The sequence below is a fragment of the Bombus pyrosoma genome, linkage group LG1 (assembly GCF_014825855.1).
Source record: "Bombus pyrosoma isolate SC7728 linkage group LG1, ASM1482585v1, whole genome shotgun sequence".
NCBI classification, from domain to species: Eukaryota; Metazoa; Arthropoda; class Insecta; order Hymenoptera; family Apidae; genus Bombus; species Bombus pyrosoma.
The window spans coordinates 8,083,073-8,109,493 of record NC_057770.1 but is presented as its reverse complement, the minus strand read 5'-3'; the positions used below and the strand labels follow the sequence as shown (position 1 = coordinate 8,109,493).

General features: G+C 38.1%; 1 protein-coding gene and 1 long non-coding RNA gene across 8 annotated transcripts in view; one reads left to right on the top strand and one right to left on the bottom strand.

The window, feature by feature from the left end:
• The window catches only part of LOC122571105 (nucleolysin TIAR), a 582,639-nt gene that overhangs the window by 220,322 nt on the left and 335,896 nt on the right, over nucleotides 1-26,421 (bottom strand). The window contains exon 1 of one of the 7 annotated variants that reach the window (XM_043734514.1): nucleotides 23,772-25,222. The exons of the other annotated variants lie outside the window; for them this stretch is intronic. Within the exon in view, the coding sequence (XP_043590449.1) occupies nucleotides 23,772-23,928 (157 nt within the window). The 5' untranslated portion in view covers nucleotides 23,929-25,222. Of the gene's footprint in view, nucleotides 1-23,771; nucleotides 25,223-26,421 lie in introns of those variants that run through there. 7 annotated transcript variants of the gene reach the window in all.
• Nucleotides 1,988-26,421, top strand: part of LOC122571166 — a 324,551-nt gene continuing 300,117 nt past the window's right edge. The window contains exon 1 of the long non-coding RNA XR_006317980.1: nucleotides 1,988-2,220. This is a non-coding gene — a long non-coding RNA (uncharacterized LOC122571166). The remainder of the gene's footprint in view (nucleotides 2,221-26,421) is intronic.

Here is a 26,421-nt window from a genome sequence, read left to right as displayed (position 1 = left end):
TTCCAAATGGTGAACATTTTACCTACATATAAATAACTCTTTTTTTACGTTTTAATAAAAATTTGATGTCTTTTTATATCATTTATATAAGTGATCATAGATGCTATTTTATAGATAAAAAAAATACACCATTGTTTTAAAAATTAGTTTTAACAAAACTAATATTTTTCGATATTTTCAGTCGAAAGTCGAAGAAAAATATAAAATGAAATTAGGATTGCAATGCTTTGACTTTATTTCTTACGATAGACACTAACCAACTATTTAAACTGTGCGACTCATTTACATGGGCCATAGAGAAGCCCGGCTATAAAGCAATCTTTAATATCGGCTATCTGGAGTCGCTATCAGTTCAGTATCTCTGAACTTTCAGAATCACTTCCGTTATGGTACACTTAATTGCCATACGATTGTTGGAAAGACTATGAAATTACAGATTAAGAGCGTTGGAACGCTCATTTATTTTCAGACACATGGAAGGCAAGTATGACGTAATTGTCGAATTTCGTTATACTATTATTTGATATATTATTATTTCTCCAAAGGAATGTTCTTACAACAAAGTACGGAAATCAAAAGAGTGAGAATTTACAAATAGTCACAATTTCCTAATGTATCTATTTCCTTATTATTACATACAGTGATAAAACATATTTCATTATATTTAATATAGTAACTATTGATACTAATTTCTAATATTCCATTTCTTTACACTTACAGATTATCTTGAAATTCTATAAAATAGAAATTTAATAAGATATATTGCAACAATATCACTTGTTTATAATACTTTTCATACTAGATCAAGAAATAACAGTGTCTTTTAAAAGTTTAGATGGATACTAAATGTAGTGCACATCAATATTCTCAAATTTGATATTATTTGATATAATAAGAAAAATAATCCATGCTAATATTGTAAAGAGAGAAGATCTGTATTTAGGCTTGTATATGTATGTGTCTGACGTAATCTCAGAATCAGAATTAATTAACAAGATACTACATGCTTATGGTTAACACGTACATTATTCATACTTCTCTTTCATTTTTGTTTCATATTACTCTTCCCTTCCCCTCGCTCGATCGTTTAATATTTAACTGACTAATTTAATGATTTACCTGGTTGCTAAATGATTGCTGTGTGCTGGCCTTGAAATTTCAATTGTTCACTAAAATCTGTATTTCTGTTGCACTTGATTGATGGGACGAATAGCACATAACGGAAAGAGACGAATCGGTTGCCAATGAAAGGCGTGCGCGCACGATTACACTTTCTAAAAACATACCAAATATATTATCGTACAAAGATAAATTCCCTGTAACGTGATCCCGGGGAAATTATGTCTTACGTCGTTCGAAAACTTGGCAGAAAAATTGGCAAACAAACTTTCTCACTCACTCATCGAAACGAATTTGTACGTTGACAAACGCGACGATCGATCATTCTAATCGATATCGATTGGCGATTCGAATAGAACATATTCCAACTAGAACGAATTACCGACTCATAAATGCATCTTTTCAATTCTCTTTTTCCGATCGAATGCGCGTAAAACATGCTCGATGCTCGTTTATTAATGGAAGCACCGTGAAAAAATAGTTTGTCTGTGGTAGTATCATAACCCTACGGCATAAATATTCGAAAATCGAAACGCGAAATCGATACAGTGTGTAGGAGAGAGTTAAGCTACGTTCGACTTGAATATCGCCATTCATCAGGCAAGTTAATATACATTAATTACAAATATACTTACTCGTTGGCCGAAATAATCTCTTATAATACGTTGCATTTCCCAACGAATTTTATAATCACTTCACGTCGATTTATACTCAACTCTGTAAGCACTACGTGATCACTTTGAAGTAATTCGATTAAAACTATAGTACATATATGCATTGCATAGTAAACGTTCGTCGCGACACGCCATCTGCGTATGCCCACGTATAACTGTCGCCATTACGAAATGTGTCTCGGCTCGATGTGTTTACATTTCGTGCGGCTTCGAATTGCGTCTCAGTTTTGGTATCTGTAAGTTTACATTCTGTTCGGCTCGATCGCGTTCGCGAGGGAAACATTCCGTGTATTAGTACGCAACGAACCCCAGTCAGGGTCGGTCACAAAGTGTAAAGTGTAAAATTTCGGTTACGAAGTGTTCTATAGTGCCGGTTCTAACTTGCAATGGAATTTAGGAGAATGCAGTGGAAACGATCGGAATTACGGTAAGTCCTTCGCTTCAATTATTGTCATAATATCGTGAATGGACGGTGAAACCGCCTATAACGCGAGGGATATGTCTTATGTTACGAGAAACAGCGTTATATGAGCCACATATATTATACGTACATATGTATATGATACGAATCTGCGTTATGCGGAAACACGTCATATGGGGCCTTACTGTACAATATGGCGGAAAACGAATGTTCTCGAAAGCATACTGCGCCTACTTTGCTAACGTGTTTTGATTTTGACGCAATTCATAAAAATCATTTGTTGCTACTTCCAAAAGTATTTATCACTATATCCAAATACGCGTAAAAAACTTACATGAATTAAAAAATGTTCAATAAATTAACAATCTATACTACAGAATAATATTTTTTATCGTTTGAGGTGTGAATATCAAATTTCTCTAAAAGAACTAATATTTTCTTTTTCAAGTTAGATATTTTAAAATAACTTGAAACTTTCATTTTTAATTTTAAGAAGCATATTAGAATTCGTATTAATCTTTCTGGTGCAGTGGTACTTAAGGATCTTAAAATAGGTACATGCAACAAAGTGGCTAAAAGGCAATCACGTATTAACATACCCACGTATTAACTTCAAACACGATTATTCCAGCCCAATGAGTCCAACCATCCTTTACAGTTTACCGCATAGCAGAATATTCTAGGTATGTATCTACATATGTACGTATACACATGCATATAGATGTATCCTTACTATTTACTGATCTGCTTATACACCATGATCTATACTTTTTGTATCTTTACTTTCTTTATTAATATTTGGCGAATCATACCTCTTATCGCTGTAGAATGTCGCACGCGTTCTACAATCCTTGATAAGTATAAATAACATTCTATTTGAAGAAAAAGATGCAAGCAAAGGTCGATTTAAGTAAATATTTGAGTGCAATTGAAATAGAACTTCTACTTTATCAAAGTTGAGATTCTGTACTCGTTTAACAGCGAGCTTAAAATTGTATTTAAAGAGTGAGTTTCCTTTCAAAATTAAATTTTTCTTTGCACTTTCCTTCTACTCCTCTACTCAGAAATGACTTTACTTCGGCGTGCAAGTTCTATTAGGAAGTGATCTTAAATCGATTTGGTAACATATTTTCGACACTCTTACACTTGTATATTTTATACAATTATACGTTTCTAGAATGGAAGAATTCCTGTTTGAGAATTTCATGCTTCGTGATACAAGTTTAAGCCAATTGAAAAATCTGCTTCGGCAATTAATCACGAGGCACGAAATCGTTATTTCAATCGTATGAAATCGTAGCAGGTCTTTTCCAAGTTTTCTCAAGAATGCACACCGATGCAGACGTATTATCAGGCGAGCTTTCCGAGTTCGGATGTATTCTTCATTGTTCGTGTTACAATCCTCACGAGCACGGTGTCTCGCGTGTATTTCCTCGAGAAACTACATCCCCAGACTTTCGCGCGTATACGTATCCGCTACTCAGCACCTACGCGAATACACTCAACAGGTTCGCGCGTCCACCCACACAACTTCCCGCCACGGTACATCCAACACGACTCGTTTTGTTTTCCTAGCACTGGCTGCGTTTTCTAAAGGTAAGCAAAACAATTAAATCGGTAACGAAGAACTTGTCGCGCGCGGAGTCACAAGAGAGTAGCCCTTCACGGGGAAGCTTATTGTGGCTTCCACTTCAGATAAGTGCTGTACGCTTGTGTATAGCTACGTTCAGCTCCGCGAAGCAATGAATCTCTTCCGCATCGGTGATTGCGCATTCGCGAAAAATTGCTCTGTAATGCGATTCCAGGGAAAATAAATTCACTGAAATAGAAAGATGCGTATTACGTAAGCTGTAAGCAATCGTTAAACGATCGAAGATTCAAATAAGCCTGTATTCAAAGTACGCCGCTTAACACTTAAATGCACTTTAGATTAGGCTTTTCATACGTCGTTAAGATTCAGCATATTGTTTAATTAAATTTAATTGGTAACGAAATAGATATCTGAATTACTGTAGTTGCAGCATACTGTAACATTGTATAGTAACATACGAAAGTATTTGAATGTTTACCACAAAAAATTTCATCTCTCTATCAAGTTTGCGTTACGTAAAACTATCTTGAAATTCCATCAATTACTACATTACAAAATGAGACGCAATTGTCGTGATTATATTGATCAAATTTGTAATCAATTTGAAAATGTACCTAGAAGCTACAAGATATTTACTGCAAATATGTATATTTAGTAAAAATTAGTATATAACACGAATAATCACCTTAGACATATGTATTTTACCTAGGTATTGAAAATAGTCCTTACTAAATATTGAAACATTTACATTAATATAATGGGTAATTGATTATTGAAATGCTTTTGCTAAATTGCCAAGTAAATTTGCTAAATTTACCAATGTAATCACGATAGTCGATAGAGAAAGATAACATTCCTCAAAATATATAATTGTTACATAACAGCAAAAAAATGGATAACATATCACAATGTATTGAAAAATCCCTATATGGTAGATGAACGAATGTTTATTTACGAGATATTAAAAAGAATATACGAAATAAACACGTCAGGTATCGAGTTCCAATTCTTGGTTGTAGAATTATAGCCGTGCGATTGGTCTCAAGTACAGTTCTTTGTGCAAGTTAGGCGGAGGGCACGGAAGTGGTATTACACTCCATTCGCGATTTCAAAATTTTGATCAATGATGATAACGACGAGAACGCGGAGTTCTCGAATCGAGTCAGCGGGGACGATAAAAAGCATCGGTTACAGATTGCGAAGAGCCACGAGAATGGAATAGCTTGGGTGAAGGAGAGACTGGCGAGGGGTTAAAGGTGAAGGGAGGAAGAGATGGAAGAAGAGTGAGTTCGTATTAAGGGTAATGGGCATTATCTCCATCGATCCCGGCTCACTATCCTACCACCCGACTCCCACCTCGCCCATCACCCACTATTCCGGAGCTGCTGGATAGCTGGTTGGTTCGTTCGAGTTGGTCAGAGCAAAAACGCATGGGAATTCATCCGTCTATGGTGAACGGTGGATCATAAAATGCGGGTAACTCGACCAAGAGATATCGGTGAGCGCATGCGTAAATACCGGAACTCCGGTTTTTCTCTTGAAAAAATAATTACCCATTGAAATCAGTGGATTTGTTAATACGCCGTTCGTTTTCGCGTGACTGTAATTGAAAGAACGCGCAGCGCTTTTCTCTCTCTTTTGTTCCTTTTTTTTTTTTTTAATTCGATCGAACCTCCTATTGCTATCCTTAACTCGCAACCAATTAAATCGCAGTTTACGATAATTTCGTAAAACCGCTATCGAACGATTAAATCGTGGCTAGTTTATGAAACTTTCGGTATATAACGTTATCTGTCATCCGTGATACGGCCAGCATATTATACTTCAATCCCTATTGTTTTCGCTAATATTTATCGGAACGCGATAAATCCATATCTACAGATGGGGAAGAGGATATTTGTCTGGCTCGAGGCAAATCATACGCACGAAGCCTGGAAATCGATTTGTCACCGGCGAACGGATGAAAGTTTTAAACGAAAACGTCACTTACAACGCCTCGATCCTCGATAGACTTTTCTATTTCTCTGTTAAAAGTAAATTCTTATTTTCGCGGTGCGCGTTGACCTTCGACTTGTCTCGTTCCGACAACAATCCGACACGTTCTTCTCCACCACCGTCTCGAATCATTAATCCATAATGTGCAATTTGGCATACCAGCAATCGAGTATATCTCGATCGAGTAACGAAGGAACACGTTACACTTGCTGAATACGTCTTTTAACGTTGCCGTACCACACCAATCTGTACTGATTGTACCTGCAATTGGCTTTCACCGCAGTCGCCAGTTAATCAGTATAAATTAGGGCGTGGCGTTCGCTGAAACTTCAAAATGAACGTCTCGTAATAGGGACCAGGCGATACCCGAACCAGAGTTCGGTTTTTACGAGGGTTTTACCACTTTTCCATTACTGGCCGGTCGCCTGTGCGCGAACCGTCAAGTGGAAAGAGGGTGACGGTGACTAATTGTCGCAAAGGCGATCATGATATGTCCCTCCTCGTAAATCTGATTGGCTTCGCTTACTGACCTCGCTCGCAATCTCCCCGGTACGATCTGCTCCTTGTCGCACGTATACGTCGCACTACGCCCAATTCGGGACGGCATTTTTAGATTTCCCGAAATCGACCGCGGTCTTTTTCAGCGATCCAGAGATATAAACGGTGGCCTGACGAAGGCGCCGCCTTTAACCGGATAGAAACGGGCTGGACGAGATTCTTATCGGCCGCCACTCTAGCAGGAAGCGCCCTTCGCGAAATATATGAATCGACGGGGATGAAATGATGCGTTTGGGTTACGGTGACCGATTCAACTGCCACGAAATAACCGGCTTCAAATTATCAGTTAGCTGTCGTTGAATGATTTTTTAACTGCATAGCCAGGGAGCGCGGCACACGCCTTTTTATCGTGCAACGTTCACTTCGTACACGCTCGTTACACTGAAATGCCGAGGTTCGATTTTTGCCTCGCGCAATTTCCAATTACTTGCACGTTACTTGTGCTTGAGAAAGCACGCTGATCGTTGTCGATTCTGTTCATTCCGCTCATGTTACTCGATCTTACACTGCCTTGTTTCATAGAATTGGGAAAGAGTAAAGAATATCGACTGTTACGTGTCTACCGTGCACTATGTTGCGTGCCGATGATTAAAGAACGTAGAAACTTGGAAGCTTTTAATTTCGTATAATTCGTATTAAACTACACACGAGATACGTCGGTGGAAAAGTGATGGAAAATTTATTACGTTTCATGCACATAAGTGTGTTCACTTTTTAAGTAACTTATTTATCGGTTTAAAGAAAGTTGGAAACATTTTCCGTTCTCAATACACGCTTTAGCGTATATATATTCCCAGCCTTATTTAAAAATTGATATCATTTGAAAACTTGGATAGTTTCCAGTTATTCACAAATTATTAATATAATATATTTTATTAATTAAATTGTATCACTAAAAAGAATATTGCTTCTGGAATAGGATCAAATGTCATTTCTGTAGCTTATAAATCTAAAGAATTTTAAAAAATCTTTCTCATAGCGTAACTCGAAGAATCCACTTTCCATTTGTACCACCTTATAACATCTCGAACATTCGGATGTATAAATTTCATATTACTTGATTTTTGTTCATAAACTAACGTATTAATTGATTTTTACCTTATTACATTTCCTATCTAGAGAAAAATAAGCGTTACGATTGAAGTTTGAATCCAAGTAAAAATAATTGTGATAGAATAGCTAACCTGAGAAAAGCATCGGAATTTCTCAAATGTTAATCTTCCCCTCTTAAGTTAAAATTTTGTATCTAATCCCTATTAATCTTTCGTTTATCCTCAAGCCTTTAAATATCAACAATTAAATATTTAATATAAAATTTCAAGTTAGATACTAAAGTAAAGAATTAAAAATGTTTGGAATAAGTACACGAGGAATCGTAATAAATAAAAGATTGGTCATGGTAGAAAAGAATCTTAATCGAAAAGAGGAAGCAAACAAGTGGTGACAGAAGTTCTCACAGTAGGAATTATCTTTCACGGCGACATCCCACAGCTTCGCGGAAACCAGAAGATATCTGGATAGGAACGCGACACGCCACCGGCATTCCTTGTTTCAATTCCTCTGCCTTCTCTGTTTCCCTTTCCATCTCTTCTCCTTAACTACACTCTCTTTGCCTGAGCAGGCCTTTTCCGATAAGTAGATCCCTATCGAAATTATCTAGAACATCCAGTTACATTATTACTGCGTTTGGGATATGGGAACCTGATCTAATAACCAAGTTCCTTGAAATTCGCTCTTGTGAACAGAAGCACAGTAATCCTTTGTAACTACAGATTCAAGTACATCGTTTAAGATGCTACTTCTGGAGAGGCGGGGAGTTTGAAAATCCGGGGGAATCGCATTTATATTATTATATTTCCAAAAAATATGTGTACTAAGAATTTGAACTAGGAAATTATCAAAATTATAAGATGTTTGAAAACAGTAAAACAATAAATAGTAATATGTTACGTTAGATAGAAATTTATGTTGTATAAAAAACATTAATAGAAGATATTGGTGCCTAAGTTATACCTTTCGCAATTGGCTAATATGTATGTTAATACAAATACATATGAGAAGCTGATCTCATAGGTTTATTCATTTTTCTTTTATTAATTCTGAAGAAAAGGTTTTAGGATTGTCTGTCTAGATAAAAATGTTCCGTCAGATATTCTTTCATTTTCTTTCATTTTATCGTTACATAGGTTATGTTATCATTATATAAGGACTTACATTCTTTTGTATTAATTTGGAGAAATTGTGATTTATGGTCCTGTCAACCTTTTCCCCTTCTGATATTATTAAAAATGCTAGTTGATTATTTGGTAAATTTATCTTCTGCGTATGACAGGTTGGTAGGATAGAAAAGATTTTCTTAGATTTTATTAGTAGTTAAAAAAATAAATTTTGACTAATCATTATTACAAAATCTACCAATGACTGAAGATTTTATATTTCTTACAATGTATTTCTTAAGTAGACAAAATCTGGCGAATTTTACGTCAACATTGTTTTGTTACTTCTATTATACAGTTTCAGCTAGACTCAGTTAATATTAATTAAATGTTATATAAATAATAATCAAATAGAGAATTTATTTGTTAAAGTAATCTCATCTAATTTTATTATTAAAGATGCTTCTAGCATTAAAAATATGTATTATACTACTAGCTTATATTTATTCTATTTCTTCCACTCTTATTTCACTTCCATGTAAATACATAATTCACATTTGAATTTGAAGTTCGATAGAGGATCTTCGCTTCGTCAAAATAGAGAGCAACGACGAGTGCTCGGATTTAAGTATCGCCCCTTTAAAACATAGGAGTTAAAAATGGTGAGGGTACAACGTTAGGGGAAGTTCTTTGATAGAGCCGTAACGAAAAAGTATGCGGATAAACGGGGTGGACGGGTGAGATTGTTGTAGTAGCTGGAGAAGGGTGAAGCGTAATGTTTCGCGCGGCAGGACCCGCATGACGTAGCATTAAGATAGTATCCTTCCCTGGGAGAGTAATAAATACGCAAACAAACTTTCCTCGTTAACCTATCGGGGATTCGACAGATCATGGTCGCCGGTTATGTCGAAAACGTGAATCAGATAAAAATCATTCATTTCGCTTAAACGTGAAAAAAGATCTCTCTTCGTATTCGCAACGTGATATAGAAAATTGAGGAGTGTTTTCATTTTTATATTCAACGCATCTATGAAACGATTTAAAAACCTTGTTGCTATTAATTTCATTGATAGCAGCTCTACATTCCCGATGCAACAGACTCTGGACTTGAAGTATAAAAGTCACTCGTACATTGAACGACGGTTTCCATACACGTGTACTTCTCACAGCTATTCGTAATGTTTAAAATTACATGTTGCGGTGCGGTTAATGATTAATGTTTCAATGCGCTTAAATGCCACTTCGTCGGAACAACTCTTGTTCTATTTATCGGTAATAATTATTATAATTCAAATCTGTTATATATATTTAATGTTATTGCGATGAGATTTTCAAACGCGTTGCTTGTATTTACATAACCAATTGTGATGTAAAATTATTGAATACATATTTATATAATCACAATTATATTTCATCGCATTTTTTATTTTAAAAGCTAATGATTTTTCTTCATAATATACGTTATGAATTTATTATGTCATTTGTTTTAGCCTGTTTCATTATTTCGTATTATCATCGCAGATAGTAGAATTTAGAGCAAAGTGATAAATAATATAGTAGGTATTTGACATGTTTGTTCCCTAAAACTCACTAAATGAAAGTTCTGCCGTGTTTAGAGTTTGATGAAATAGTTTTCAAAGAATCTTCTCGGCTATTATAATTTCTTCTTTGTCTTATTGTATCAGTAAGATGAGATAAAAAATATCTCAGTAAATGTAATTTATAAGTTACATATAGTTTGAGGCACCTGTAAAATGTACAGTTTCTTCATTCACGTCGTTAGTTCGCCTTTTCTCAATTGACATATTTTATTGAAATTCGAAAGAATTCATCTTAACTCACCGTACAATTCGAAAGTAGGAAATGTCTTAACTAGAAACGGCTTCTGGAGTTGTACGTTTGCATCTTAACAATGTGGTAGGCTTCATCGCGGTATCAGTAACAATGGTGCATATGAATTCATTTGCGGTTTCTCGCATTACAGTGACGTTAATCGTGCACACGCGCCTCAATGGAAAGTGGTATTTTGTGTAATACCTATCTTCAAACGTAAAACTGTTCTATCTCATCCTCTTCCAGCCTCTTTTCTTCCTGCCGCCCTCTTCGCGTACTCTCCATCTATCTTCGTTCGTCGAGCGTAATTCAATTCTCGGAGCGGAGTGGAAGCATCAAAATATTAGCATATTGATCAGCCTACCTCTGGCTGCTCTCTTAAATCCACAAGCGTGAAACGCACTTAATGCGAGCAACCACTTTGGCTGTTGCTACAGCGAATGCAATATCCGTCGCCTGTTGCGATCATCCATATTGTACCTGATCTCTGGATACCGATACAACCTTTCCAAAGAAAATGTTACGTTAATAAGTCGGTACCCGATGCCCAAGAAATGATACAACTTTAACACGATAAAGAGCGTGGAAACTTGACAAAATATGATCCACCGCTCGTCGTACTGGTTTATTCGCTGATAAAGCTGATGTTTAGCCTTGACTCGACTATAATTTTAAAATAAAACGATGTTATGGGAGAAATAAAGGAACTTTATTTTTTTTTTTTTGTAATAGATATTCAATTCCAAGAATGAAGTAAATAACTGTTACAAAAAAGAATGTTAAACATATAAAACATATGATAAACATGTAAGGATTTTAAAAAGCTAAGGATTTTTATGAGCAAATCGTGTGACTAATTAAATTTGTGTTCCTACTACAAAATTATTGTTTTTTTTTTTTAAATAAAAGCCAATTTTCAACGAAATTTTCAAGGGAATTAAGAGAAACGTCGTCGGAGCCAAGAATTATACGTTTTGTATAGAATTTTCATCGATTTTAGATAATACATTGGAAGCAAAAGCCTATTCTATTAGTATGTATCTTATTCAAAGAAGAAAAGGTATATTGTTGGTGACAAAGACCAAAACGGCGACACGTGAACGTGCCTAATGACCGCAAATTTTAATGCGGGGGCAACGTGCTTCGAGAGAAGAACGGTGTCCACGCTTGTCTTTTCAAACGACCCTCTCTCGCCACGCGACGATCTGATTAAGGCGAATTTCACGCTACAAGTAATTTTCGAGCTCATAATAGAATTCGCTCTATGTATAAAACCCTTGAAAAGTCTGAAAATAATGTAGACGACCGAAGTTTCAGACGTTCAAAGGCTGGCGGGGAGATAAAATCGACGAAACAAAAGCGAATTAATCCGCCGCGTTTCAAGCGGCCGTGCAATATTAAACGCTTATTTCGATTACAACGCGATTTGACGCGATTACGAATCGAACGTTTTTGGGCCAGCACATCGATTAATAGAAACGCGGTTTAATGAACCTGACAAATAATTAATATTAATGTTTTCAATTAAATAGTAACGAATCCCATTATGCGCGCGAATCTTTCCGAATTCACAATAAAATTAACAGCAAACGAATCGCCGATGCTAATTTACATACATACCACATACGTGAATTAGCTATCGTGCACCACAATTGGCATACCATAATCTACACCAATGCTAATTAACATGATCGTGATCGAAATTAAAACCCTTAACTCGACGAACTGCGTTTTGTGCAATTATTTCGCTATCAATCTTTTATTAGATCCTCTTTACTCCTACTTCTCGCATAATGTTCGTATCTATGTAACTAATTGCAATTTTTAACCAGTGTGGTTCCGCTTGCATAATTGAATTAATATTATTAATGAAATCTTACAAGCTATAAGTCGCAATAATTAATAAATAATAAATGCTATGTAATAATATTATTTAACCAGTTGGTCAATAAAATGAACGAATCTATGCAACTACATTTTACAGATTATATGTTATCAGAAGTTTGTAATCTAGAAGTTATAATTTGTCAATTTACTGCAAAAAAGAAAATGTTATATTAGTTATTATTATTAGGTTATTATATCAGAAAGTTTTGTTAGTTGATTTCACCACTGCATCGAACAAAACGATTTACGATAGATTGTGTATCTCGAGACGCGAGAAGCAAATCCAGTCAGTGAACACGACTTCCGTATGCGGCTTGCAGCTGCTACTTTACAGGTGGATGTACGATGGTATGCTCTTGTCAGCTAGCTAGCCAGCATAGTGTTAGCCATCTAGTCAGTCAGTCAGTCAACCAACTAAACAGCTGTCACCCTAGTGAATACTACATTGCACTGGTTTGACACCTGCTGGTCGCTGAACTATACACCGTCGATCAAAAGTTAAGGATTATCTTCGTTAACTGCTGATTATTGAGTGATAATTTATGAAGCATTCGCTGTTCAGATATTTTTGGCTTGAAAAATATTTGACGGATAATACCGTTTTCAAGCGTTCAAATGTGTCAACATTTTATTACCCAAAACTTGAATAGAATAGGATATGATAGATATCATCTAGGATTGCAGTAAACAGAAAGATTATTTCAAATTGCAACTTCAAACTCGGGAATGTAAAGCGAAGTGTTGGCCGTTAAAAAATTTTACGACAGATGTTTGTCTTTCCCCGATGAAGTAATTTTAATTTAAATTTATATACGACGAAAAGCTTTTCTTGTATTTTTAAGTAGAAAAATAATGGATTTGGAACGACGTTTCACTGTTATTTTTTCTTCCAACGATTTGCATAGTTTAATGTGCGACACTGTCTTAAAAAGTGCAGCATATCGCGGAAATAAAATTTTTGAATTTATAATTAGTTTGTTCCACGATAGTTTTGTCAAATCAAATGATAAGGGAATGGTAAGAAATTAACCAAAGGTGCCAAATAAAACATATCAAATAAATAATGATAATATATGATTAAACTAAAATTTGAGATCGAAGTCGATTTTAGTTGTCAATGTTATTCTACCCAAAGATTATATTAGTCATATCTCATTAGTTTAGTAAAAATTATATATGGTCTATATAGAACTATACTTCATTTTTGGTACACGACTATACAATTAAACTCGATTTTTTTTTTTCACATATTGATATGAACCAATTAAAATAACGAAGAGACACGGAAAAAAGAGAAAGAATGAGAAAGAAAGAATGAAAAAGAAAAAGAAAGGAGAATATCTGCCTTTTCCTATTCAACGTTTTTCACCTCACTCAATCCATTCATGGAGTTAAACAGAAGAGAAACCCTTGTGTGACCTCACCATTAAGAATCTGATTACTACGTTAATGCATTTTTAGCTTTAAACAATACTAAAGCTCGAAGTTCTAGAATTTCTATTAAGTGGTATACGTTTATAATAGATTAAATAATAAATAATTACTTATTTTTTTATACGTGTATAACCTAAGTACTTGATGTTTTATGACAAAACGTATCTTCTATTCCTCTTACCAAGGAATCCCAGTTCGCTAGTAGATTTTAGTTTGCAAGCTGAACACTTTTCAGAATTTCCAGAATCGTTTTTTGATCACTCACTTGGTAAATTAGAATATAGGATTCAAATGGTTCGCGTTGAACACGTAAATCATCGTTTCCATAGAAGTATATAATGCTCAAGAAGGTTCCATTACTTTGAATCAAAGAGAAGAAAGAAATAAAGTATTCGTTCGCACGCTCACCAGACATTTTTTCGCTGAAAAGCAATTCACGTCTGTTGTCGATCAAGTCTAACGGTGAGACTTTTTCTCACGGACCGTCTTTCATGGCTGAGTCTTCTCATGCCAAATTTTAGATTTATCCGTCGCCGAAAGGGGGTCAGATTTTGCTCCGGCAGTCGAGGCAGCCGGCCAACTGCACGCAAATCCATGCGGTTTTCCACGTGTAATCCACCAGACCTCGTCCTGCAAAAGCGGATAGAAAAGGATAGGAGCGATATTCGAGTAGGATCTCGATTCGGTGCGTCGTCCACTTCCGCGATGTTTCGTTCCTTCGATATATCTTGGCGTCACCGGTGCACCCGTCTCTATATCCTGCCACTGAACCAGTATTCTTAGGTATCGTCGAATATTTCTGTCCGCCACTGAATATCTTTGTCCCCGCGACGATATCTCGAATCCTCCTCCTGTCGTCCCTCGCTATCTTCTCTCCGTCTCTTCTTCTATTTCTCTGTAAATGTGTGGCTATGTAACATGCCGATATATTCGAAGAGCAACGGGGGATGAGTGTACGTGACCGTTTGATACTTGTACGTCCGGTTTTTACTAGGGAAATGCTATCTAAGTATCGACCAAGGTCTCATTTTCAGCCAAAACAATATCATTTCGTTGCCGGTATGGAGTTTTCCTTCCTCTCTCGGGCCACTTCTCCGGTCACGACAGGTAGCGGTTCCGGTTTTCGCCTGGTAACGCGACTAACCGGACTCCTCTCGACAGTCATTCGGTCCTCTGGGTGTTTCGCGGCTATAGCGTAGAACCTGCACGATTGGCCAGGCAACAACACCGGCAGTACCACTAGCTACAACACTAGCTGCAACACTAGCACCACTAGCTGTATACCCCTTCGTCTCCATCAAGTTTAACTTGGCGCAGCGAATTTCCAAGTACCGTTTTACGAGTTTTCGTTGCCACTGGGAATAGACGGATCAGTCGTTACGCCGCTCGGTAAATGTTGTTCCCGAAGTGACTACTCTACCTGTACGATACGCTCGGTCGTCTCTATGGAACTGGTCGGATAATCAATTTTGCAGCGAGATTACAATTCGTTTGCGACGCTACCGGAAACACCGCTATATCGTTAATTAGCTGCAAATCAGTTTTACTTTTTCACTGCGATCCACCAGTTCCGACAAATTTGTTGCGATTCGTCCGAATCTCGTTGGTTTGCCGAATCTCGTTCCGTTCCGATGTCATATATTGTTTACTTTAGCTGGGCATGCTATTTTTTTTTCGCTGCGAAACTCGCTCATATTTGCATGCGTTTGTTTGCTATTGTTATAACAGAATTTTATACCAGCAAACATTTTCAAATGTTTGCTCTTCCTTGTTTGCCGTGCGTATGAAAGTTTACGTGGAAACGTTTTGTTTCCTAAGTACTTGCCGATCGTTTTATGTGATTGTGACTTGTAAAGTTTCGCTAACAGTTATATTCGATCGTGCCGGAAGACCCTAATGAATTTCTAATAGCTACATAAGCAGTTAATTTCCAATAGTTCACACTGTAGCACATGTGTCAACTGTATGGAACAAAGTATTTTTGATCTTGTACGATATTCGATGGAAGTAGGATTTGATTTCTATTTTCGAAGAAAATAAAATATATTTTTTTATTTTTCAAAATCAGAATAGTTGCGCCAAGTAAAATGACATTTTCCCTTTAAATAATACAGAATAATATAGAATAATACAGAAACGTACACAAGGTGCATTCAACGAATTGCTGTGTGTTCGCGTCGACAACGTTGTGATAAGCGGGCTAATCCCTTAGCCGCTTAAGGGCCATTGCAAACATACCTAAGTGTGAAATGTACCCTATTTGTATGTATGTAAAATAACATCATGTTTCCAGAAAAATAACGACTTTTGAAACTTCGTTGCACAGTTTTTCTCATTTAAATTTTTATAAATCCCATTTGCAACCCTGTCTCGCATTCGACGTAATTTAGTTTTCTTCTCCTAAAGGGGAAAGGTTCTCTTCGTAACGTGAAATGAAATGTAAATCAGAAGATTAAATATAAGCACGCAGATTGATTTAAAACTTCTATCAGTATCACATATGTGACTACTAAAAATGTCACTGAAATTTGCGATTATTTTTTTGACTAATATCGTAAAAAAAAGTTAATTTGAACAATTTTATAAGTATAAATTTTTGGAGCATGAAAATTTCAAATGCAAGTAGACCAGATAAAATAATTTTTGCTTCAACATTTTTAACTAAAAATCGGTTAACTACGATCAATGAATAGTCTAGTTAGTCGGTTCAATTGTGAGGATCGAATGTTGTCATGCATTAACTGCAATCGGCGTGCGTTATTTCCTAAAACGTTTTTTAACCGTACATTCCGTATAAATTCGATGGCGTATACGAGATAGTGAAATTGTAGTTAAATTGTAACAGTAAAATATGATGAATAATTCGTAAACATAGGAATACGAATGGAAGTAGTAATATGATTTGTTGCATCACAACACAAAACTGGGTAAAAAACAAAACGAGGGATAAATCGGAGTTTATATAAACATTTTTATTAACTTTGTAGTTATATTTATCATATACTACGGAATATTATTTGAAAAATAGAAGAATGTTTCTTACTTCTTTGTTATAATGAGCTACTATAATCAGTGTTATATATTTATAATTATACTCATTAACAAATATCTCGATATTCTATTCTCTATTCCTTTATACTTTTGAAAATAAATATCTTTTCTTTCTCTCTCTCTCTCGTTATTAGACATAAAAACGTTCTTTGTTTTGCTTAAAAAAAATCGAATCATTCTGAGTTTGTTTCTGTTACCTTGTGCGCTGTACACGTCGTGCTAAAGATTTTCCTTCGTGGTATGCGGATATTGACAATCACCTGTGACTATAGAGTTGAGTAGTAGGCAGTCACGATATTTTTAGATATTATCGTGATAACGTGTAAGGTCACTTTTTTTCTGGTTTTCTGATCAATGCTTTCAACGATTATCTAGTATTGGTATAATTCATGTCGCGACACATGCCTTAAATATATATATATTTACGTTGCAATATATAATAGGTAATTCAATTATTTAGATATGATCATCATAGATATTTAACACGATCAAAAATGCATTTTCTGAAAATCAGATATTTTGAATTACGTCACTTTAGAAACAAAAATTGAATATGATGAAATATTTGTAACGGTATTTAAATATTAAATTCGTTACGCTTCGTACTTGTTAAACCTTAAGTAAAATTATATTTCTCGTCCCTACTGATAGGAGATTTTGTATTTCCAGGGAAAAATATAATGCTCTTTGATACTTCTGGTAACAAAAGAATATAATATATTCGATAATATATACGGTTATGACAAAATTCTGAAGTCATATCCCTTTTTGTCAGAGTACTATAAACCACTGAATTAATCCTCGCACAGGAAATATTGAAAAGTACAAAAGAAGATCGTTCAAAACGAAAAACTTCCGTCGCTTTTGTATTAATAAAAACATTCCGGAAATTATTTAAAATAGGTCATCGAAGTTCGAACAAAACACGTAAAAGCGGAGTCGCGCTATAAACGATAAAAAAAAAAAAAAAACGCGGAACGTTCAATTAATTCGAAAGTACGATATTTTGCGCGGAAACGAAAATAACGCCCGTTCGAGGGCTCGATACGAATCAGCACCATCGCAATTTCTACCAATTAATAATAGCAATTATCTATAGAATTAACAATGCCAACAGTTGTTACGACATAACAGCGACTGCAGTGGCTGTGATCAACGCTCAATATTGAACGTTACTTTATATCGGCCGACGGTGTAATTAATTAATAATCAAATTCAAACGCATCCGTGAGCAGCGGTAACGAACGAGCTCGGTCAGAATGAAGAGTCGTGTCGATAAATCCGTGTTGAAACCGAGACTACCAGCGAGAGGTCGAAACAAGTCGCAATCAGGTGGAAGGCGCGGAAAACGCGAAAACTTAAGCGGAACTGAATAAAGTGGCCTCGAAGCAGCCCGTTGGCAAGAGGCCGGCGACGGCCGGGTGGCAGAGCTGGGATGGAAGGGTGAATATAGAAAGACTGGCTGGTTACCACCCCTGCAAGGTACCTATGTAGCATTCAGCGGCGCGGATGGTGGTGGCGCGGCCTGGCGCGCCAACTAAAATTGAATCTGCGGACGAAACTTCGGTAACCTCGTCAGGAAACCGAAGCTAAAGCCATCCATCGCCTCCGCTTTCGTCGTCGGCCTCTTTCCCATCGGCGTACCCATTGTCGACTTCTGTTCTATCTTGGAAAATTGCTGCCTCTTTCGTTCATTCTCACCTCTGGCAGCCAATGTTTCTTCTTTTTTTTATCTCATGGTTCTCCAACGCGGCCGCCTGCAACGCGATATCAAATGCATTCGTTCTATCGTATACGCGTTGATAGATCGAGGCGAGGCCAAGGGAAACTGGAATTTCTCGAGTTTCTCTCTGTTCTTCGAACGATTGGTCCGAACTTTGTTGCTCGTTAATCTCGTTGCAGAGTTTAAGAGCCATAGATAGTGATACTTTAGCTGGAATCGTTAATGCGGCTCGTTCATAAATTTCCAGAGTTTATGGGATCAATAATTTCAAATAGTTCTTTCGAGAGTAGTAATACTTGGTAAATTACGGTATTCCTTGCTAATCGTGATATTTTTCGATTTAATCCGGCTCGTGGTTTCAGTCAGGAGGTGTTACGTGTTTCGAATTCAATTATGTTCTATGAAACGAAGATCTTTCTTTACAATATACCACTTGCGTTTCACGCGAACGAAATGTTTCACAGTTCCATTCTACCGTAACGCAAATTTCCGGGTAGCAATTGTGTAATTGGACAAGGCCGGTGCTCTCACTATTTGAACCTTTTCAGTATACACGTTTTGAAGTGAGCACAGTCGAAACACTGGTAAATGCTGACAACCTTTCGTCCAACTCAATTTCTGAATTACGACGTTCTTCGCTTGCGTTTGGACGAATTTCGTGCAATGCTAATGGGTGCCTTTTCGCTGTTACCAATATGTAAACAGCTGAATATGTTTACAGGCGCCTGCTCTCTGATAAAATATCTATATCCGTTCGACTAAATGTAAATGCTATATCTGCATTTGCGATCATCGAGACAAATTTCAAAATGAACGAGATGCTATGAAAATATATATTTATACACTCCCGTGATACTAATATATATATCGATATGTTATTACATTTAAACATATATATATATATATATATATATATATTGGATTTAATACACAGAGAATAAGACTTTTCTTGCGTATCGATATATTCTTGCAAGACACTATGTTAAGTAATAGAAAGAATTGTGTACTACAGAAAGTTCCCCCTCTTCTACAACAAACTCCTCTTGAAGCTTCTTGAGTGGACGCGAGAGCGCTAACGAAATTTCCGACCTATCTAAAGGGAATAATTTCGCGACGAATCCTTTACACTTTCGCTTCTTATTCCTATAAAACATCGGTAAACAGAATTAATTTTCTTATCAGAGCACGTTGCTTCCCTCGTGACGCTCTTCCTCCCACCCGACGCTCTCTCACCAGTTGTAAATAATTGAGCATTCCATCTCGTCAGCGTAGCGCAGTTTCGTGCCACTGGGATGTCTTCGTTATCCCAAACGAGTCGTTTGGTCGCGAAACGTGGAACCTTAACACCTTCGTGAAAGCAAAAATTCCCTGCTCTTAGAGCGGTCGATGTATCCGGCACGTTGCGTGCGTCCCCAAGATAAGTGCTGGAAGCGTGCGAACGTGATCGAGCTGAGGAAAAGTAACGGAGGGCAGGGGAGCAAGAAATGGGTGGGTGGCTCGATAAAGAAGAACAACGACAAGCTCGCGTTTTGATGGATCTCGACGACGAGATGACCAGCAGCATCTAATCCTTAAGTAATTAACAGGATTGATTCACGTTGGAGTCCGATACGGGGCCAAATGCCGTGACGTCTGGTGGTCTTCGATAAATTCCATGCATCCACTTACCTACGTAGCTAACGTGCATGCCACGCAGGTAGTATACGTGGCGAAGTGGCACGATGCCGGGACTTGCGCCCTTGTTACGCTCCCACGACACGTACACTTGCGATGTAACGGTAACTACAGTTAGTACGTGCTAAGTGTGCGCGGCTAGGGATTGCCCTATTGGCAGCTTTACGTATTCCGCGCTCTGGATTACACATACGTGGATAAACACGCCTTTGAATGCTGTCGCGCCATGCATTACGCCGATTTATTCCTTTTTCTCTCTCTATTTCTTTCTTTCTTTTTTTCCCCCGTTTTTGACTCGGATAAACGTTAAAGTTTCTCGACACTAACAGATTCGACGAGTCTATCATCGTGATACGGCGATGTCGTTTATTTATACGGTGAATGGTAACGGGATGTGGTCGACTTTACTTTTATGTTTTCAGCATTAATAATTCAGCGAGCGTTATAATTAGCCATGAAACGACATAAAGGTCGCAAAATCAACAAGAACGAACTTGTATCATACACTGTACGTGTGGTATATATCTGTGCGGTTTTCGATTAATTACACGTTTGGAGATTTTAATCGCATTTCGTTTAAAACACATGATTCTGACGTTGTATGTTAGTATTAGATTATGTTATATTCAGGAAAATATTTTAAAAGCTTGCTTCGTTCGATTACTATAAAACTATCTTTGCCAAGAATCATTTCTAAGAGATGTTTGACTACTTTAGTGGCAAATTCGATGGAGATAACGATATCAAGCAGAATATCAATAATTTCTCAGACGTACGGTATGAATGAGTAGGTAGACGTATGTACATGTATAAAGCAGTATATAATACACAATACTTACTGTTAGTGCATTTGAATACAACCATAAATAATAATATTAAAACTGTCGTTAAAATGTCCTGTAATTTTCTTTCAATCTTCTAGTCAATCGATAGAAAAGTTAGAGTATAGGAATTTGAATCCCATATGTGTATTTTCTTTCTAGTTTTTTTTTTCAATAAAGTATGGAATATAGCCGAAGCAGATCTTAGAAGATTACAGAGTCCCAACGATCGTTTAACGTCCTTGTTCGAAAACGTAAACAAACTCGCGTTTATAGAAAAGTAAATTTACAGAAAGCCAGGGAATATCCTCTTACTGCAAATCCAGGTCTAAATATATCGTTTCACGATAAAGTCTCCGATTTTTCTCAGTATCTTCACAAAACTTTTATTGTATATCATCGCGAGTAAGCGATCGTTTTCTTCGTTGTAACAATATACAGGCTATTCTTAGTTACGGAACACGACTTTAACGATTATCATGCGTCCTAGATAAAAGATAACGGCGATAATCAATAGCTGGGAATTGACAAGGACATAACTTTGAGTATTCGAACTTGGAAATTACGTAATCAAATATGATTTAGAAAGTTGGATTTCGATATCGTCATAGAAATTTCTGACGTTGCTCGGCAAATGGCCGCGAATGCTGAGACGCGTGATTTCGATCAAAATAGTTCATTCGTGTGGCATTATCGACGATCCGTATAATGCAACTATCTCTCCGTTTGAACGAACCTCTATTTCGCAGCGTCGATAACCCGTAAAAATCACTTTCCGTAATAATGTCAGTTGCCGTCTTCTTTCGTTACTTTTAATAACGAAAGAGGGTAGAAAAGAAACTACGTAACAGCATCGTGTGGTTTAACGAGCAACTTCGAATAACCATAGGAACACGAGGAACGAACTAAATTTCACGATGCAAAATCAATGCGAGCGCAATTTGTAATCAGAGCCTCGTCGCGATCGCATGGATGAAATTGCCGTACTCGACTTACAACAACAACGAGAAAATTGGAGCGGCTGTGCGACAGTAAATACCGGTCGAAAAAGAAACCCTACGAACAAGGCGTATAGTAGTCGAGACACGAGAGAAAGGTTCAAGCACTCTTTGAATTCTACCGTCCTAGAGTACTGTGTAGAACTTTTGAACGTACCGACAAGAGTACGCTGATGACGTTCCGAAACTGAACAACGGTGTATACAACGGATACATGGCCGTAACAACGGTTTTCATTGTAATCCAGGTACAAACCGCTACGTGCTAAGTACGCACAGTTAAGAGTTCCCCTTGTCTAGATACAACCACTCGACGAATTCGGTTTACCCGTAGATGACGAAATAGAGATATCTATTCCTGGTGAAATTATTTTTCCGCGACGTATCGTTGAACGTTTCGTCGTGGAAGCTATGCAAACGGAATCGTGGAAACAACGAGACGGTGCGTATTAGAAGGTACACGCGATTCTGCATGCAATGGAGAGCACTTACGGATGATGGAACGCTGTACGGTTTCGACGAGGCGATACGCAACGTTAAAGCACGATGTAAAGGATTTTCGTTGAAACGAAGAAAGATTCTGGCAGGAATTTCGTTCGAGTCGCGACTACAAAGTCCTGGCCAACAGCCAACCTTTTTTTTTTCCCGCGGCTTTGTCAAGCCGGCGGCCGAGTTATAAATTTTTAATTGAGCTATAACGTTTCGTCGGGGCTCACGGTAAATGTTTATTAGCCGGTAATTACCGACAGATAATTGCTCTCGGCCGCTGGTAGATCTCTTGGTCGGGAACGAAGCCGCGCGAGAACGGCCGGTCACGAACGCTAATCGAGAAAAGTCGACATCCGTAATGGGAGCAATTAATTCCTGGCGATCAACGTTATTACTTTCACGAGCATCTTAGAAAGCCGAGACGTATATTCCAATTTCTATGCGGGTCACATCCAGATCAGCCGGCCTTGCTACTCTCTCTCTCCCCCTTTCCCCAACTTTTCGCCCCCCCTAACCTCTCGCATACCCTACAAGAAGTTAGCACTTCTTTTATGGACGCCGGAATTGGAACACAGAATTGCGGTAGTTTCGCGGCAAAAGTATCAAAATGGTATGTATGAAATAAAAAAGGATAAAAATTTCTGAAGCTGTTGGTTTCACGCAATACCTCGAACTACGCCGGAACCAGCAGGAGAGAGGAGACAGCAAATCGAGATAAATAAAGACGATTAGAGAACGTTGAGCTTATTTAGCAGGCTTTTGCCTCGTGGCAATGTCCGCAGAAATTGTCGCCGTATCGCGAACACGACGTCGGAGGAACTGTGTAAACCGCAAAGTTAATTCGGCTATTTTGTTTACACGTCGATGAGGATGTAAATACATTAAACATCGAACAAGTATCACAGGAAGGGAAAAATTTGGCGACATTCATAGCCGGATAACGCGCGGCGGTGCCTACATACTTTTTCCTTTCGTCGGTTTTTTCGTTCCAAATAGGCGATAGAGAGAATGGAATGCTGTTTAGACGAAAAACGAATGGAACGTGGAGGTTCGACGTTATCGGCTTGATAACCGTGTCGAAACATTAACTGGCTCGCGGCTCCCTTCTCTCGAATACAATAATTTGATGGATGGGCATTAAGCGGTTTAAAAGAGCGCAAACCGAACAAGGATACCGACCTCGCGCGACCGTCCTAACGGCGAGAGTGTAACTTTAGCGACGTATATCGTTCACGGATTGACAGGAGCAACGGAGCATACTCGGCGGCACAATGTACCGGTTAAATTTATCTTAGAGCCGCGCTCGAGTGATAGTGCAAAGCCATAAATCTGTAGTATAAAGCGGTACCTGATTTGTTGCCGGCTGTTGCCGTGTGGGTGAGCGTAGCTGCTGCGGTCAGCTTAGGCGGTTCTATCTTCTGCGGCATGCTGTGTGCCGGTATAGGTCCAGGATTCGTCATGGTGGTCATCGTAGTGGGCATCATCAAGGTCGACATGGTCAGCATCTTCGCTAGGTTCCGGTTTCGCCGTGGCGAACTATTGTCTTCTCAGCGATTCGTCACGTGATCCAGGAAGGATTACTAGTCCGCGGCACCCAGCGAATTTTCCACGATGTTATATCGTTCGATCGGGAAAACAATACCGTTGGATAGGTAAGACAGGTAAGACAAGTCGTGTGATTGAAAGCGTACAGGATGAGCGCGTAGATCGTACAAGTGACAGCGATCGCAGCTACCGTGGATCAATCGCTGACGTTAATGTGCCGTGAACGTGGCATTACTCGATCAGTAATATTTTAAACAGACTGTCGGAAGCTGTCGTACGTCGTTTCGACGAGATCAAGAAGTCACTGCATACTACCGTCTGCGATCTATTTATCGCGACGTCGTCAAGATAGCGGTAACTCTTTTCCCTCGCGACATTACTTTACATCGCCGCACGACCCCACTTTGACCTATCGATATCTCTTGACATCTGCTTCGTTCAAGATCTTGTTCGATTTTCTTGAGTTTGCTTCCCTCGAAACTTTCTCGGCGTTTAACCTTTTTCCCTCTATCGGCGATACCGTCACGAGTTTAATCTCCAAATAATCACGAAAATTTCCCCCCCTCTCTCTACGACGTTCCCGCGATTTGTATCGCAATTTCCAGTACAGATCTCTCGATCCACCGTAACGTAACGAGCGTGTCGTTTTCCAAGTAATCACACGTGATCTCGGTCCGCTTCTGATCCTCCGAATCGAACCACCACCGAAACTGTTTCCGCTTCTCGATCTTTTCTCACACCACAAAGTTTCCTTTTCACTCGTTTGTATGGAATATTTGTCTCACTTGCACTTGACCCCGCTCGCGATAAATTACTACGTCAGTTCGTGTCTATTTTACAGCTGGAGCGTGGACGCACCGTTGTTACGCAGTAGCGTGCGTGAAAACGCACGCGGTTCTGCGTGCGTGGCGCGTCTACACCGTAATGGGAAGGCCGACGCGCGTCGTGCCGACTGTTGTCGTTGACACTCGACTGATCTGCGACGAGGAAACGTCAACGAGTTGCGAACGGCTCGGTATCTCGGCGTGCACAAGAGAACAGAGGTGTTTGTGTCGCAGGGGAAGAGAGACTACGTGTGTGTATATATGTGCGTGTGTAAGAGGGAGAGAGAGAGAGAGAGGGTTGACAGGAACGGTAACGACGACGGCTACGTTGACGACGACTAGAACGACGGCGACGACGTTCTCTACGCTCTCCACGCTGCTCGCGTTACGTCACGTCCGGCCGAGCGTAGAGTCGGAACTCGTCTGGCGGGGAGAGCGCGAAGGGACGCCTGCCTTTGCCTGCCTGCCAGCCTGCCAGCCCTGGACGCCCGCCGTCGCGACGCCCAGAGGCGCCGGCGTTCCCGAGCGTCCGCGGAATCGCACGAGTTAAGACGCGAGCCAGCAGTCGCTCGCTCGCCGCCAACCTGAAAGGGTTGCTCGATGCGTCCATGCACCACTGCTCTCGTCCTTTCGAATTATTCACGCTTTCTCCTTTTTTTCCCCTCTACTTGTCTTCCGCTCGTTTACTTCCCATTTCTTGTTTCCCCTCTTTTTTAACGAATATCGTATATGAAACATTATTGTTACGAGCGCTTGAATTTTTTCCTGGATTCGTAGTAGTGATGTATTTCTAGATTTTAGCGAGGAAGATCGTAATAGAAGCATCGTTGTTTGCGATTTGTCAGCAAACGTAATTAGAATCGATTAGATAAATAGAATTCGCATAGATAAGTTAGATTCGCATAGATAAGATAAGATAGATAAGTTAGATCCATTGAATTAATGTCTAGACTATCAAAGTTTCTGAGGACGGAATGGTAGAGAAGAAATTGTTTTTTTTTTTCATTGTGTCGCAGTTTCTCTCTTCCGTTGTATTTTCCTTTTTTAAATGTACTTTTATCTGCCAGTAATTCGTACCAATTGCATTGAACTTAAGGCAATTTCAATGCGACTAAGAAATAAACTAGGTTATTCTTCGTATATAACAAATGAATAAATTAATAGAACACGAGATATCTATGGTATTCATATATTGATACGATTATTATATATGATATTATGTCGATAAATAGAACTAGAGCAGGTATAGAAGAATTATATTGAAATTATATACTTCTCTATTTTCAGAATAAAATTAGATGTAGTTAATTAATTTAGTTTATTTAATTTAGCTAATTAGATTTTGTATTGAAATTTTATTGTAAAGCCGGATTCGATCAACTGTGTAATAATCCTTATTTTTTATATTTTACTTGATTACATGCGATTTAAATAAAAACAAATGGAATGTAAGCTTGGATGGCAATCATGTTACTCCGAATCACATTGTACCGATGAATGTCATTCGTTAATCGCAAAATCGTTTTATGCAAATTGGTTATCACGAAAATTGTTATTATTCTAATAAGTCGTAATAATAATCGTAATAAGTAATAATAATAATAATAATCAGTAACTTACATTTGTGAT